Source organism: Mobula hypostoma, chromosome 4, assembly GCF_963921235.1.
Source record: "Mobula hypostoma chromosome 4, sMobHyp1.1, whole genome shotgun sequence".
Taxonomy (NCBI): domain Eukaryota; kingdom Metazoa; phylum Chordata; class Chondrichthyes; order Myliobatiformes; family Myliobatidae; genus Mobula; species Mobula hypostoma.
This window is the reverse complement of record NC_086100.1, coordinates 83,352,421-83,370,320: the sequence shown is the minus strand read 5'-3', so window position 1 is coordinate 83,370,320 and position 17,900 is coordinate 83,352,421. Positions and strand designations below refer to the sequence as shown.

The following is a 17,900-nucleotide window of genomic DNA, read 5'->3' as shown; positions in this document are numbered from 1 at the left end:
AATTTCCTGGTTTATTTTTATATCCCTTATACTTAGTGATCCATATGAAACGGCTTTAATCTTTAGATATCAGCCTATCCTCTCTCAATAATGCTGTTCCTGGAGCATAATTTTTTTTATTTAATAATTATCATTTCTGTCCAGACATTCTTGTTTTGTCCCTATGCCTTACGTATAGTCACCTTATGTACAGACACTCCTGCACTTTATGTACATACAATCAATCCACATATATATATAAGCTACTTTACATGTTTATATTTATTGTGCTCTTTATCTTACTCTGTTTTTTGCACTGCACCCAAATCCATAGTAACAATTATTTTATTCTCCTTTAAATGGTTTTGAAACTTTAAGCTATACTGAATTGTACAGAAGAGCATACATCTTCGACACGGATATCACCTCATTCTATTTTGATCCACAATTTGCTCAATATCAACATATGCCTTTGTTTCTCAGTGCTATGAGAGTATTTGGGGGCTTCTCTTTGCCATAAATCTAGCAGCATCTGCTGACTCCTGCAATTAATTTTCAAGTTTGGGTGGTAATGCCACTTAACTTTCTAAAGAAACTAGATTCTGAAAGATCATTGCTTATACTACAGATTGTGCATTGCAAACATAGAACATAGAACAGTACAGCACAGTACAGGCCCTTCGGCCCACAATGTTGTGCCGACCCTCAAACCCTGCCTCCCATATAACCCCCCACCTTAAATTCCTCCATATACCTGTCTAGTAGTCTCTTAAACTTCACTAGTGTATCTGCCTCCACCACTGACTCAGGCAGTGCATTCCACGCACCAACCACTCTCTGAGTAAAAACCCTTCCTCTAATATCCCCCTTGAACTTCCCACCCCTTACTTTAAAGCCATGTCCTCTTGTATTGAGCAGTGGTGCCCTGAGGAAGAGGTCCACTATCTATTTCTCTTATTATCTTGTACACCTCTATCATGTCTCCTCTCATCCTCCTTCTCTCCAAAGAGTAAAGCCCTAGCTCCCTTAATCTCTGATCATAATGCATACTCTCTAAACCAGGCAGCATCCTTGTAAATCTCCTCTGTACCCTTTCCAATGCTTCCACATCCTTCCTATAGTGAGGCGACCAGAACTGGACACAGTTCTCCAAGTGTGGCCTAACCAGAGTTGTATAGAGCTGCATCATTACATCGTGACTCTCAAACTCTATCCCTCGACTTATGAAAGCTAACACCCCATAAGCTTTCTTAACTACCCTATCCACCTGTGAGGCAATTTTCAGGGATCTGTGGACATGTACCCCCCGATCCCTCTGCTCCTCCACACTACCAAGTATCCTGCCATTTACTTTGTACTCTGCCTTGGAGTTTGTCCTACCAAAGTGTACCACCTCACACTTCTCCGGGTTGAAATCCATCTGCCACTTCTCAGCCCACTTCTGCATCCTATCAATGTCTCTCTGCAATCTTCAACAATCCTCTACACTATCTACACCACCACCAACATTTGTGTCATCTCCAAACTTGCCATCGCACCCTTCTACCCCCACATCCAGGTCGTTAATAAAAATCACGAAAAGTAGAGGTCCCAGAACAGATACTTGTGGGACACCACTAGTCACAGGCCTCCAATCTGAATGTACTCACTCCACCATGACCCTCTGCCTTCTGCAGGCAAGCCAATTCTGAATCCACCTGGCCAAACTTCCCTGGATCCCATGCCTTCTGACTTTCCGAATAAGCCTACCATGTGGAACCTTGTCAAATGCCTTACTAAAATCCGTATAGATCACATCCACTGCACTACCCTCATCTATATGCCTGGTCACCTCCTCAGAGAACTCTATCAGCCTTGTTAGACACGATCTGCCCTTCACAAAGCCATGCTGACTGTCCCTGATCAGACCATGATTCTCTAAATGCCCATAGATCCTATCTCTAAGAATCTTTTCCAACAGCTTTCCCACCACAGACGTAAGGCTCACTGGTCTATAATTACCCGGACTATCCCTACTACCTTTTTTGAACAAGGGGACAACATTTGCCTCCCTCCAGTTCTCCGGTACCATTCCCGTGGACAACGAGGACATAAAGATCCTAGCCAGAGGCTCAGCAATCTCTTCCCTCGCCTCGTGGAGCAGCCTGGGGAATATTCCGTCAGGCCCCAGGGATTTATCTGTCCTAATGTATTTTAACAACTCCAACACCTCCTCTCCCTTAATATCAACATGCTTCAGAACATCAACCTCACTCATATTGTCCTCACCATCATCAAGTTCCCTCTCATTGGTGAATACCGAAGAGAAGTATTCATTGAGGACCTCACTCACTTCCACAGCCTCCAGGCACATCTTCCCACCTTTATCTCTAATCGGTCCTACCTTCACTCCTGTCATCCTTTCTTTCTTCACATAATTGAAGAATACCTTGGGGTTTTCCTTAACCCTACTTGCCAAGGCCTTCTCATGCCCCCTTCTTGTTCTTCTCAGCCCCTTCTTAAGCTCCTTTCTTGCTTCCCTATATTCCTCAATAGACCCATCTGATCCTTGCTTCCTAAACCTCATGTATGCTGCCTTCTTCCACCTGACTAGATTTTCCACCTCACTTGTCACCCATGGTTCCTTCACCCTACCATTCTTTATCCTCCTCACCAGACAAATTTATCTCTAACATCCTGCAACAGATCTCTAAACATCGACCACATGTCCATAGTATATTTCCCTGCAAAAACATCATCCCAATTCACACCCACAAGTTCTAGTCTTATAGCCTCATAATTTGCCCTTCCCCAATTAAAAATTTTCCTGTCCTCTCTGATTCTATCCTTTTCCATGATAATGCTAAAGGCCAGGAAGTGGTGGTCACTGTCCCCCAGATGCTCACCCAGTGAGAGATCTGTGACCTGACCCGGTTCATTACCTAGTACTAGATCTAGTATGGCATTCCCCCTAGTCGGCCTGTCCACATACTGTGACAGGAATCCGTCCTGGACACACTTAACAAACTCTGCCCCATCTAAACCCTTGGAACTAATCAGGTGCCAATCAATATTAGGGAAGTTAAAGTCACCCATGATAACAACCCTGTTATTTTTGCACCTTTCCAAAATCTGCCTCCCAATCTGCTCCTCTGTATCTCTGCTGCTACCAGGGGGCCTACAGAATACCCCCAAAAGAGTAACTGCTCCCTTCCTGTTCCTGACTTCCCATACTGACTCAAAAGAGGATCCTGCTACATTATCCACCCTTTCTGTAGCTGTAATAGTATCCCTGACCAGTAATGCCGCTCCTCCTCCCCTTTTTCCGCCCTCTCTATCCCTTTTAAAGCATTGAAATCCAGGAATATTGAGAATCCATTCATTTCCTGGTGCCAGACAAGTCTCTGTAATGGCCACTACATCATAATTCCATGTATGTATCCAAGCTCTCAGTTCATCACCTTTGTTCCTGATGCTTCTTGCATTGAGGTACCCACATTTCAGCCCTTCTACCTTACTGTCTTTACACCGTTTATTCTGCTTCTCTTTCCTCAAAGCCTCTCTATATGTCAGATCTGGCTTTACTCCGTGCAATTCTTTCACTGCTCTATCGCTCTGGGTCCCATCCCCCTTGCAAATTAGTTTAAACCCTCCTGAACCATGCCAGCGAACCTACCTGCAAGGATATTGCTCCCCCTTGAGTTCAGGTGCAACTCATCCAATCTGTACAGGTCCCACCTTCCCCAGAAGAGATCCCAATGATCTAAAAATCTAAAACCCTCCTCCCTGCACCAACTCCTCAGCCACGCATTCAACTGCCATCTCCTCCAATTCTTACCATTACTGTCACGTAGCACTGGCAGCAATCCTGAGAATGCCACCCTTGAGGTCCTGTTCTTCAGCCTCCTGCCTTGTTCCCGAAATTCACACTTCAGGACCTCATCCCTCTTCCTGCCTATGTCGTTGGTACCAACACGTATCACGACTTCTGGTTGCTTTCCCTCTCGTACCCGGTCAGAGACATCCCGGACCCTGGCACCCGGGAGGCACCCACAAAATCTCCTGTCTGCTCCCCTGACTATGGAGTCTCCAATGACGACAGCTCTCTTCTCCATCCCACCCTTCTGCACCACCGGTTCAGACTCAGTGCCGGAGGCTCTGCCACCGTGGCTCACACCTGGTCGGTCGCCCCCGCCAACAGTATCCAGGACGGTAAACTTATTATTCAGGGGAATGGCTACAGGGGTGCTCTGCACTACCTGTCTGCTCACCTTCGCTCTCCCCCCTCTGACTATCACCCAACGACCTGCTTCTGACAGCCTAGGTGTGACTACCTCCCTGTAGCTCTCATCTATGACTGCCTCATTCTCCCTTACGAGTCAAAGGTCATCCAGCTGCTGCTCCAGATTCCTTTCATGGTCTTCCAGATTGCCCAGCCGTATGCACTTCTGACAGATGTGACTCTGCAGGAGAGGGGCGTTCCCCCAAGACTGCCACACCTCACATGAGAAGCATATCACTGTCTACAGTGGTGTCAAATTCTCTGGCTGATACTTCGCCACTATGCCAGACAATATCAGAGTCTCTGTCCAAAATGCAACATCAAGTACTGTTACCTACTGATGGCCTGCATTCATGATCCATTATGCTCCCGCTCCATCAGTTGGCTTCAAACCTGATGAATAGTGCTTCATAGCAACACAAAGGAAATTATGAATTTGTAGTCATTGTTATCTACTCTTTTGAATAAGGCAAGTTCATTGATCCAAACCATCATGGTAAAACTTTCTCTCTCTCTCCCCAACATCACCTCTCCCTTGAGATCTCCTCCATGCTGGTAACACCAGGTAAGCACATGAGCATCAGTAAGGCCATCAACCACAGTGGCATCAGAACCAAACCCCATTGTGCCTACACTTGGAGAAAGGGAGATGCGAAAGAACAGGTGATGAGGAAGATGGGCTGGTAGAGGAAAGGAGATAACCTTGAGATCAGGAGGGAAGTTGACTGGAAGAGCAAGATACCAAGATAGATTTCAAGAGGAAACAAAATGAGTATTTTCCGTCAAGATCTATTCATGGTCTGGAGTGAGAATCCTGGCTGAGTTTATCATGTGGCCATCCCAGGAACATTAACAGTGATGTAAGTAATAGAGCTGCTTCGTCATGGTTCCAATGGCACAGATTCAATCCTTAGGGTTAGGTGTTGTCTGGGTGAAATTTGCACATTCTCTCTGTGGTCATGGAGGTATCTCCGCAGTGCACCAGTTTCCTCTCAGACTGCAAAGATGTGCAAGTTGTAGGCTAATTGGTCATTCGGTCAAGGTCAGAGTCAGATTTAGGATTAGGGTGTATTGAGCCAGTATGTGGTCCAGTCTGGGGTTAGCTGATGGGAGTGTGGGAAGCAATATGTTTTGTGACAAAATACCAAGTTATCAGAAGATTGAGGCCGATAAGAAAGACAATGGGGGAACATTCAGAAATGTTAATGGGAGACGAGAGAGATTAACGAAAGGAGACACAGTCCTGAGTATTGTCAGAGGGGTTGCTTTGAACCCGAACTGTTTGAAGTTTGTTGGACAGGCGATACCCCAGCAGGGGCATAAAAGGAACAGGTTCGCTAAGGCAAGACACACCACGACACCACGATATAACGAGACCCTGGAAAAGTGGTGTGCCCCCACAAGTTGGTGGGAGGTTTGGAGGTCTGGTCGCGGTACCGACCATAGACGCATAGGGTGGAAAGGTACGATCGGCGGGAACCTGGTGTGTGTGTCCGCCCTTGCCTGGGTGTGGGGTTCACTGCAGAAGAACGATCGTATCCGGAACGGAGGGGTCACAGTCGGTGACCTCAGAAGACATTACAAAGGGCTCGCCCGAAAGCTAACTGCGAGGAATATCAAAGGTCTGTTGAATCCGATTTGAATATCATCATTCGCTCTCTCTCTCTCCCCCCAACGGCACAACAGCGATTACTGCGAACTGAACTAAACTGAACTCTGTGTCACTTGAGACTGATCATTTTACCCCTAGACTGCGGTAGAGCTTGATTGATCCTATTACCCTAGTTCTGTGTACATGTGTGTTTTATCATTGCTAACCCATTGCATTTATATCCTTACGTTTAGAGTACTGTGTTACTTATTTCTTTAATAAAACTTTCTTAGTTCCAGTAATCCAGACTCCAACTAAGTGGTCCATTTCTGCTGGCTTGGCAACCCAGTTACGGGGTACGTATCACAAGTGGGGTTCTCTTCCGCGATTTTGAACGCTAAATTTGGGCCGGGATAAATTGATTGGGTTAAAATTCCTGAAAGAAAGAAAAGGCGAACAGCAGAAATGGAGATTGAGGAATTTCTAAAGGCGCCGACCTTGGAGGCATTAGAGAATGCCAGGAAAGTAGAATTGGCAGCTGTGGCCAAACGGTTGAATCTTTTTAAGGGGAAGTCGACAATGAGGAGAGAGGAGATGCACAGAGCTATCATAGAGTATTATGTGTCTAAAGGTGTGTTTCCCCAAGGGGAGCTGGAGGTGATATCTATGGGAAAACCTGGTGGAGAGGCAGTACAGGTGCAGCTTGAAAAATTGAGACTCAAGCACGAGTTCCGGGTAAGACAGCTAGAACACGAAGAGAAACAGTTAGAACGACAATGAGAAGAGAGAAAGAGGCAGTTGGAGCGAGAAGAGAGGGACAAACAGTTGGAGCGAGAAGAGAGGCAGTTGGAGAAACAGAAGGAAAGGGAATTTGAGCTGGAGAGGTTAAAGATGATGGCAGCGCAGGGGCCCATGCCGAACCAAGGTGGAGGGTTCAGGGCGACCCAGGAGGTTAGGCTGGTTCCCCCATTTGACGATACTGATGTGGATCGGTACTTTCTCCATTTTGAAAAAGTTGCCGAGGGATAAGTGGGCTGTTTTGCTTCAGAGTGTACTTAAAGGAAAAGCCCAACAAGCTTACTCGGCTTTGTCCGCAGAAGATGCCCAGAAGTATGAGGTGGTGAAAGAGGCCATCCTCAGGATTTATGAGTTGGTCCCAGAGGCATACCGGCAGAGGTTCCGGAATGCGAGGAAGCAGTGGGGCCACACGTATTTAGAGTTTGCCCGTGAGATGCAGACATATTGTGAGCGTTGGTGCGCCTCGAAGGGGGTAGAGGGGGAGTATGACAGACTGCTACAACTGATCCTGATTGAGCAGTTTAAAGGTTGTGTCCCTGAAGGTATGAGACCCTACCTAGATGAGAAAGAGGCAGACACTTTAGCCACAACTGCTAAGTTAGCGGATGAGTAGGCGTTGACACATAAAACGAAGTTTGCCCCGAGTAAAGGCTAGCAGAAGGGTAGTCAGGACGGTGGGGAGAGTCCGTCAGCAAAGTCAGAAAGTAGGCCAGGGACTAGTGAGAAGGATAAGGTAGACCGGGAGCAGTTTGGTAGGAAGTCTCCTGGGGTCGTACGCTATAATTGTGGGAAAGTCGGACACTTTGCGTCCAGGTGCTTTGCCCCAAAGAAGGAGACGGGGAAAGGAAAACGGCAGTTCCGACTGGCTGTATTGAGCTGGTAAGCAAACCGCTAGGAGAGAAGAGGTCTGATAAAGTTCAGGAAGGGCGCGAGAGGTTTATCTTGGCCGGATTGGTGTCGGTGAAGGAGGGGTTAAACCCAGTTCCAGTACGGATCTGGAGAGACATTGGAGCTTGTCAGTCATTGATATTAAAGAGTGTGTTAGACTTTAGTTCAGAGACCGAGACTGGGAAAGTCAGGGTCATAAAAGGCATTGGAAAAGGGACTGAGGCAGTACCTTTGCACCAGATACACCTAAAAAGCGACTTGGTCTCTGGACCGGTCACGATTGGGGTGAGTCCCGAACTACCGATGAAAGACGTGGAGGTCTTACTCGGTAATGACCTCGCCGGCGGAGAGGTGTACCCAGCAGTAAGATTGACAAGCCAGCCTGCCAGCATTGAGGTCCCGCCCATGGGCTCACAGCTTTATCCCGTTTGCGCAGTGACTCGGCGTGTGTCCAGAAAGGCTGCCGAAGCTGATATTGAGTTAGCTGAGACGTTTCTACCAGCCTTGTACCAGGGGGAGGTAGAAAGTGAAAAGAAGGAGCGTAGTGAAACAGGAGGAAGTGAGGGAGCTGAGGCAGACTTAGCATTAGCCAGGAAGGAATTTGTACAGGCACAGGAGCGAGACGAGGAGCTGATGGTTTCGGCGGAGACAGCTCTCTCTGACGCAGAATTAAAAAGGGAGCCAGTGGGCTATTGTGTGGAGGAGGGAGTGCTAAGGAAGAAAGGGAGACCAAGTACACTGCCCGCAGATGAGTAATGGGGAGTGGTGCCAAAAATTTATGGGGATAAGATTCTTAACCTGGCCCACAAGATACACCTCGGTGGACATTTTGGGGGGAGGAAAACAGTCGGCGGAATCATGAAAGAGTTTTACTGGCTGCACAGGAGGAAGGATGCTATTGACTATTGCAGATGTGAGCTGACGCAGTTACAGGCTTTTGATATGCTAACAGCTTGCCACAATAGGCAAACAAACTTAGTCAGTGTTATCATGAAAATTAATGAGGCTAGGGTGCCACCTGATAAAGGGAAAACCCATTTAGAAAAGATAAGTATGGTGCCGACCAGATGGGAGATGTCTATTGTTTTGGCCAGTTTTGCTGATAAGGTCTCTCCCTTAATCTCTGAACAAAGCGACCCGTTAAGAGAGCTAATTAAACGGCACGCACACGTATGTCTGAATGTCCCGAGGCGATGCAAAGAGCCGGGACATGGTGTTGTCGTCACATCAGGTCAGCCTAGTGAGCAACACCCCTACAGGATGATTAATTCAGTGACAAAAGGGCTAAAGAACACAGAAGTGTATATTGGCGATGTAGTGGTCTGGAGTGACATGTGGGAGGAACACATTGTGGCACTGTTTAAACGGCTGTCTGAAGCCAGCCTGACAGTGAACCTCGCAAAAAGTGAATTCGGTCACGCGAAAATCACTTATCTGGGATTTGTGGTAAGACAGGGGCAGCTGGCACCGATGCAAGTTAAGGTGCGGGCTATCTCTGACGTCCCAACCCCGACAGACAAGAGAGCCCTGAGAAGGTTCTTGGAGATGGTGGGGTACTATAGGAAGTTTTGCAAGAACTTTGCGGATATTACCCACCCTCTTACTAAGCTCTTGCCAAAGAATGCTAAGTTGGTGTGGGACGACCCTTGTTATCTTGGTCTGGGACGAAAACCACTGAGAAGTTACACTGATCACAACTCATTAGTGTTTTTGGCCACTATGAAGTTTGCTAAGTCGGAGCCTGGTTTTAGAGGATTATTAAAATAACACATATAAAAGGAACACAAAATGTGATTGCTGACTGTCTGTCAAGGGGTTGGCAACTTAAGATTCTCTGTATTAGCCAAATAGCCAACGAACATGTACATTTGTGTGTATCTAATAATAATAGCCTATAATTTTTACCCCGGTAAAAATCCTTTGAAGGATAGGGGTATGTGACAAAATACCAAGTTATCAGAAGATTGAGGCCGATAAGAAAGACAATGGGAGAACATTCAGAAATGTTAATGGGAGACGAGAGAGATTAACAAAAGGAGACACAGTTCCAAGAATTGTCAGAGGGGTTGCTTTGAACCTGAACTGTTTGAAATTTGATGGACAGGCAATACCCCAGCAGGGGGATAAAAGGAACAGGTTCGCTAAGGCAAGACACACCACGACACCATGAGATAACGAGACCCTGGAAGTGTGGTGTGCCCCCACAAGTTGGTGGGAGGTTTGGAGATCTGATCGCAGGACTGACCATAGATGCATAGGGTGAAAAGATATGATCAGCGGGAACCTGGTGTGTGTGTCCGCCCTCGCCTGGGTGCCGGATTCACCGCAGAAGAACGATTGTATCCGGAACAGAGGGGTCACAGTCGGTGACCTCAGAAGACATTACAAAGGGCTGTTGAATCCGATTTGAATATCATCATTCGCTCTCTCTCTTCCCCCAATGGCACAACAGCGATTACTGCGAACTGAACTAAACTGAACTGAACTCTCTGTCACTTGAGACTGATCATTTTACCCCTAGACTGCGATAGACCTTGATTGATCCTATTATCCTAGTTCTGCGTACCTGTGTGTTTTATCATTGCTAACCCGTTGCATTTATATCCTTACGTTTAGAGTACTGTGTTACTTATTTCTTTAATAAAACTTTCTTAGTTCCAGTAATCCAGACTCCAACTAAGTGGTCCATTTCTGCTGGTTTGGCAACCCAGTTACGGGGTACGTAACAGTTTGAAACCAATGGGTGTAAATGACTGTCTGACCACCGGCATGGATTTAGAGGTTCAAAGGTCCACTTTGCATATTGCCTGATTCTAACACCCTGTGACTATGAGAGGACAATTAACCGAACACAGACCGAGAACAGAACATGGGATGTTCCTGTTCTATGTAGCTCACACAACAGCAGACAATGCTTTCATTCACTGAACCTTCAAAATGAAGCACTGTATACAATCTACAGGTATCCCTCCATCAAACATACAGAGCTTTCAGACCAATTCGACTCCAAGCTATTCGATGGAATCCTAGTTTGATAACTGTGTAACAAAGGCTTCTCAAATCATATTTCTCCTTATAGTAACCCCTATCTTACCCTCTCCTGGTAGGCTGTTTCCCTCATTTTCACATTCTCACATCCCCTCTCCCTCCAAACCCTCCTCCATCTTTTTGCTAAATCTCGCTCCTCATCCATCCTTGATCAATTTATTCCTCACTGTTCCCCTAAGGCCACCATGACTTAATCAAGTCCAAATCCCTTACATGGTGGAAGAAGCCAGGTTTGTGCCTTCCTGTTTGATTTTTCCATCGAGTGCAATGCCATGCCTGCCTTTGTTCCTGGCCATTAAGGGCAAGAGCACGTAGGTTTTTGAGAAAGTGGAGCCTGGGCCAATCTGGTCACTGTATATTTAAAAAAAGAAAGTTAATAAATAGAAACATGACATTATTTGATGGAAGCACAGTTCGTGCTCACATTACAACACATTTATTTAGCACCTTCCTGGATACTATCTGACTCAAAATAATATTCTGACACTAGTGCTGTTCCAACATGGGATGTAATAAATGAATTGTGTCCCTTATACAACTAATTTCTGACCAATTCTGCAAGTCTCAGGATTGACACCTACAGGTACCTGCACAGTAACCGCAGCTGAATGACACAAACTTATCCAACCAAACGCCGATGAGAATTTAATAGGACCTCAATGGGCAAGCTCAAACATCCCGTATTTAAATGGAGAGGCAGGGTGGTAAGCCTCACCATAAACCAGCCGCCAAGATTCAACTGAGATCTTCTGAATTGTCACCAGAGCATGGGAACTTGTTTGTTTCTTTCCTAACTCATTAGCTTTGAGCCCGATTATACCAAGCTGAAACTACAGGATACAATTCCAAGATATAAGCAGATAGGAATGTGGGGAGAATTAGTAAAAGTGAATGTTGGATAGTCGGTATTGACATATTTGGCCAAAGGCCTGGTTCCATGTTATATATCTCTACCTATTAGTTAAAAAGCAAAGAGATGAGAATGCTAGTGAGAAACAAAAATAACAGTGGACCAATACAACTTGGGGTTGTACAGGGCTCCTAAATGGCCTATGGCTGTCATAGAGAGCTCTGTTAATTTTGCAAGGATTTTATAGTCCTTGAGGTTCTTGAAGTTATAAAACATTGTACTTACTTTGCTTCCTCCACAGCAACCTCCTCTGTGTATTTATCATTTGAGTACAGCACCACATTGGTTGTTTGTTCAACTGAGAACAAAGAAAAAGGATTTAGATCTGCTGACCACCTGGCACTTAGAAAGGAAAGAATCTTTGGCTTTCTGAGATAAGGTCATCAATGTTTCCATGACAAAAAATTAGGAGATATAGTTAACACCATGGAGAACTAAGATGATTTAGGGGGGAAAAATTCTTTCAGAGTGGACAAGTAACACAGAAGTAGTCTCGGTGTAGAGAAGATTAGATGGCATATTTTGAGGTCATATGTCTCTTCAGATGGCACAGTGCAGATCAGAGTTTCAAGGCACAAAAATTACTGGCAGTATCAACATGGTTTAAAAAGAGGTGATGGGGGGAGAGAATAAACAAAGAACAGGAATCTATATCAAAAATCAGATATAAAGCATTCTACAAGCTCAAAATACTGAAGATGTTGGAAACTTGGGGGAGGAAATAGAAAATGATGAAAATGTCATTACATTCCGTGCAAAATGGAATAACTTGATTATGTCGCATCATTTAATTAAAACTGATGGAAGGGCAACAGCATGACAAACAGGCTCTGTCTCTTTCTCCAGGGCTGCTATCTGGCCTGAGTATTTTCACCATCTTCATGCTTTACTAGGTTTGACAACAAATACAATTCAATGAAAGTTCCCATTTCCAGCTTACAGAAAGGATGCAGTGTTAGGTGAAAGTACAAGTAAGACTCACTTAGCAAGGGAGGTTATACCACTAGGAAAACTCAAGGGGTTTTGTGGTAATTTTGTTATATTTATGGGACATGGACAATAATGAAATTAAAGTCCACTTGTTGCCATTTTGAGGTGACATTAAGCCTCCTTCTTGAATGAATATAAGAACTCAATGCTAGGCTATTTCATGGAGAGTTGAAGCCATACCTTGGCTACACCAGGTACACTTGGTAAGTTCAATTCCTTTCATGAACTCATTGTGGCATCATGAAAATTTGACAGCTTTCATGAAGATTCTTCAGGTGCAAGGCCACAAATTAAAATTTCATAGTGAAATTGCAAACTCCAGGTTAATAACAGACAATCACAGAAACGATCTAGTCATACCTGCTATTTTGATACTCTTCACATGCTTGCTAGAGTTATTTGTCACTTGAACGCTGACGTTGATAGGTTCCTCATGATAATATATCTGAGGAATGAACATAATGAGCAACTTGAAGTCTCTACTGAGTTCTTCGAGTCTCTAATGAAACCCATTCACTCTTTCTAGGCTTGCCCTTCTAGTCATCCATTCAACTACCATACTGAGTAGGTATGGGATGACCGAGGAATGCTAGGGTTCAGGATCTGCGTATTGCCCATTGTTCAAAGACATTACTTGGTAAATTGCTGTTCACCATTCAAGCAGCAAAGTATTATTTAGTGAATCTCCTATCATGCACAACCCCCACCCTCACCTCTTTATTCAGGGATGCCTGCAGATGAAGTGGTTGGTCTGACATGAGAAAATGTTTGCTTATCTGAGCAGTTGGATTTGGTCCAGCTCGATCGGGAGCATACTGTACTTTGCGGATGGCCAGGCGTACCGAACTCCTAAAGAAGGAAACGAGCAAGGCAATTTCTCAACAGGAACAAGTTGAAGTAAGATTACAAAACAAAACTTTTTAAATTGCTCAGTTGTCTTTAAAAGTTCAGCAAAAAAGGAACTTTCACCCTTTTATATTGTGAGACAAATAATTCTGGTTGAATTTTAGCTGCCTAAAAGGATTGTCCATTTTCCTAAATGGAAACAATGACTGATTCACATTTAATTCCACTGCTCTGCAAAAATTTAAATGCATCTTAACTATATTTAATAAAGTAGCTGCTATTGCATCCCTGGGCAGTGAATTCCACAAATTCACCATTCTTTAGGTAAACGAGTTCCTCCTCATCTCCATCCCAAGTCTAACCTCTGAAGACGTTATTAAAGACCCTCACTACACAGGATATGCCCTCTTCTTCTTACTACCATTGGGGGTGGGGTGGCAGGGTGTTACAGGAGCCTCAAGACCCAGACTCAGCCTCCGTTCTTGGTTCTCGAAGGGGAGGTGGTGAGGTGGACAGGGACATTGGATGCTTTGGTCAGATAGTCTGGGCAGTATTGAAGCATCTGCACACATGCCATGCTCAAGTTGTAATGGAGTTGAACACTAAGATTCCCCACTTCATAGCTGAAGGAAGATGTGTAACTGAATGCACTCTGGCCTGGAACATTGTCCCAAAGAGTCCATGCTTTAATAAATGGGGCAGACCAGAAATAACCTGAGAAGATTCTAGGAGCACCCTTTCAACTACCTGTGTCCTGGAAATAAATCAGGCACCTGAAGGGATTGAAAATGTTTTGGGATGGAGCACTTGCTGTCTGTCTTCGATTCAATAAATGAATGGGTTGATGGAGGTAGGTGAATTAATGACTGATTTGATGAGGGTTCCCAATGCCTTCAAATTGACCTCTAATTATAAGCAAAAACAGGGAAAGAAGTTAAAAGTAATAAGTATATCAGGCCACCTTAGAGGTGTTTACTGGACTCACCAAGAACCAAATATGGTCTGTTGCAAAAGCTGAGCAATGGGAGATGTATGAGAGTGATAGGGAGAAGGAACTTCTGACAGTTCTCATGTTGTAATTATCATTTTTTTCATTAACTAAAAAACTTCCCCAACCCGAGTTAATCTATCTCTCCTGAGGAAAGATTACATCTTGCACAGGGAAGAATCTGTGTCTGACATACGACTCCAAAGAATCAGAAAATTATACAGCACAGAAAAAGGGCCTTTGGCCTAACTCATCCATGACTAAGGTGATTACCTGAACTAATCCCATTTATCTGCTTTTGGCCCATATCCAGACATCTCACCCTGCAAAAACTCATTTCAGGGAGGTATCACCACCATTTCAGGGAGGTAGCACCTCCCCCCCCCCCAAAACACCATATCCACCGCACCCCCGCCTCTAAGAGTGTATGTAATACTTTGTTTAGTGATTTTGTCTAATCTGTAAACCAAATTGGGTATATGCAGCAAATGTGACATTAAAATATGTACTTATATTATATTATATTATTATGTATATTCTATTACAACTTTAAGCAAGTCTACAGGAAGTTTGATCTCATCACGTGGGACATCAATCGTGTAGCTACTTAGCGGCTAGCCAGCTAGTTTAAATAACGTTAGCTATGCTGTAATGACACCTGTTAAACTCACCTCAACATGTCTTTTACATTTTAACCCACCATGGGCAATAGAAAAGTCACTGTTGCAAACGAGCAACACTGTCATTATTTTTGAGGTCGACTGTAAAGCCCGCCCACAGAGAAAACTGATAGATCTGCTTAGCAGGAGTCCCCAACCTTTTTTGCACCACAGACTGGTTTAATATTGACAATGTTCTTGCGGACCGGCCGACCGGCGGGGTGGGGAGGGGGGTGTTAATCACAACCGAAATATAGGTGATAAGTCAATAGCATCATAACATTTTAAGTAACGTTTGGATATTAAACACACAGCACATATTTTCCCCGTATGAACATATAAAATCATTGCAACACACCAATATCGCTGAATCAGTGGGAGCCCTGGGCTTGTTTTCCTGCAACAAGACGGTCCCATCGAGGGGTGAGGGGAGACAGCGATACTCGAAGGGGGTTCCTTATGTCCAGTCTATTCCACAATTTAGTTTTCGTTGCATTCATTGCAAAAAACTCCGCTTTGTAGCGATATGATGTTGGAAATGGAAGCAACGTTTTCAGTGCTTTCGTGGCTACCTCAGGATATTTAGCCTTGACTTTGATCCAGAATGCTGGCAGAGATGTTATGTCAAACATACTTTTCAGCCCGCCGTCATTTGCAAGCTCGAGGAGTTGATCTTCTTCCCGCGCTGACATGGATGACGCGCGGGTAATGACCTCGCGTGTGTTCAAGCTCAACAGTGCGTGACAGGGAATTTGGAAAGGTGCAAATGACTCATATCGTTTCATATCGCCATATCATATTGTTTCCTCATGGCCCGGTGCTTGGGGGCCCCTCTTAGCACGAAGAGAGACCAATCAGGATGCTCGCTCTCCCTCTCCCTCTCAAAAAAATCTATTTTCGGGATATTGTATATAATTTCCGGATGTCAGGGAGCCACTATCGATATGAGGGAGACTCCCGGATCTTCCAGGAGAGATGGGATGTCTGCATAGATCTCTAAACTTTTCCTATCTGTGTACATGTCAAAATGGTGTAATTGTACTGCCTCTACCACTTTTGCCTGGTAGACCAATCCAAATACTCATCATCCTTTGTGTGAAAAGTTTGCCCCTCAAGTCCACTTTAAATTATTGCCCTCTCAACTTAAACCCCAAGCCTCTAGTTTTAGACTTCCCTTTCCTGGGGGAAAAAAACTGTGACCATTCACCTTATTGATGCTCCAGGTTCCCCCAGTTTTTTAATGTAGGCAATACCTTTAGGTCAGAGCTTTACTGATGGTAGCAAGTAGTTTGTGCTTATAATTCACTAAAGGCCCATCGACAATTCACAATTCTTTGCATCTCTTCATTTTTACCTTTTATGGATCTTTTCCTCCGGACTGCTCACGCAGAAGGCTATTACTTCAAAGTCTACAGAACAGAACTGAGGAGAAATCAGAAATATCAGAAGTTGCAATTATCCAGCAGGGAAGGGAAGTAGCAAAGGGTTCAGGGTCTGTGGACGTTGACTCGTTCTTGGATGTGGGTTCATGGGCACTGACACATCCCAGATTACAAGTAAATGGAGGAAATTTCATTGTGATTGGTAGTTGATGGGGCACTGACAATTTCTAGATCACATAGTCCAAGAAGCTGACCCACTCTAGGTTACAGGTCCATGATTCATCATGAATTACTAGATTATAAAGTCATGCAACAATTCCTCATTTGCAGGTACTTGTTCACTGTCTTTCAGAATCACTTATGGAATGAGCTTCTACCAGGTCAGTGGAATAATGCCAGATTCCAACACCATAGTGTTCAATGAATTGTTCACCTTTCACTTAGATCTTTTGCCAATGATACTGAATCTGCAACTTTCATTTAAAACTACCATTTAAAAATATCATTCATGTAAGACAGAGGAAAGGCATTTTGTTTTCTCTCAGGTGGCAGCTAACCTTTGCAACTTTTCATGTCTTTGAGAAAGAGCATCTCTGATTATTTTTAAGATAGGGTTGGCTGTATTCATGATTAGCAGGTTATAAGTTACCACAGGTATATGGAAACACAAGTTTGAATTTGCATTCAGATCAGCTATGATCTTATTATAGGGCAGAGCAGGCTCCAAAGGTCAAGTGCTCAACTCCTGCTCCTAATTTGTACACTTATTAAGTCACTCCCAGACCTTCTCTGTTCAAAGGTGAACAATCCTAATGCTAACCTCATTGTGTAACTGAAGTCCTTCACTCCTGGAAAATTTCCCCTCTATTTTTTTTTTTGCAGTGTGTTTCTTGACATGTTGTCCCAAGAATAACTACAATATTTCAACTAAACACTCAGCTTCTTTTGAACTGATTCCTTAAACTTAATATTCTATGCTTCCATAAATGCAAGCAACCCATGTTTCTTATCTAATCACCACCCTGCTCTGCCATGTTGAAGGATTTCTGTGAATGGACACCAAGTTCTTTGCTTATCTACACTTTGCAAAAAGGTGGCATTTATACCATAAAGCAAGGATTCCCTGACTGGGGTCCAAGAACCGCTCGGTTAATGGTAGGGGTCCATTGCATAGAAAAGCTAGGGAACCCCTGCCATAGAGCATTCCAACATTATCCTTCTCAAACTAAAACACTTCAGACTTATTAATAGTATAACAATAATAGTATTCCTGCCTTCCAGCATAATCCTGTAATCATTGAATGTAGGAAGATTATGTCTGATAATTCTACTAGTTCTATCTTTATTTTGCTCAGCCTCAGTGATGTATTGAACTTCAACATGACCATTTTCTTAGTACATCTGCTCTATTGCGAGCTAGAAAGATTCAAAGTCAAAGTACATTTATTATCATATGTATGCAGTATACAACCCTGAGATTTGTCTTTCCAGACACCATGGAACTCATTCAAAGAAAACATCAAACATCCATTGCTTTAAAAAGAACAAAATATATAAATG

The 17,900-nt window shown here is 44.1% G+C and overlaps 1 protein-coding gene across 1 annotated transcript in view; it reads right to left on the bottom strand.

The window, feature by feature from the left end:
- LOC134344855 (S-arrestin-like) overlaps positions 1–17,900 on the bottom strand; it is a 54,829-nt gene that overhangs the window by 24,753 nt on the left and 12,176 nt on the right. The window contains exons 6-10 of the mRNA XM_063044962.1: positions 16,313–16,380; positions 13,179–13,314; positions 12,826–12,910; positions 11,701–11,773; positions 10,779–10,916 (exon numbers count right to left, since the gene is read on the bottom strand). Coding sequence (XP_062901032.1) covers positions 10,779–10,916; positions 11,701–11,773; positions 12,826–12,910; positions 13,179–13,314; positions 16,313–16,380 — 500 coding nt within the window. The remainder of the gene's footprint in view (positions 1–10,778; positions 10,917–11,700; positions 11,774–12,825; positions 12,911–13,178; positions 13,315–16,312; positions 16,381–17,900) is intronic.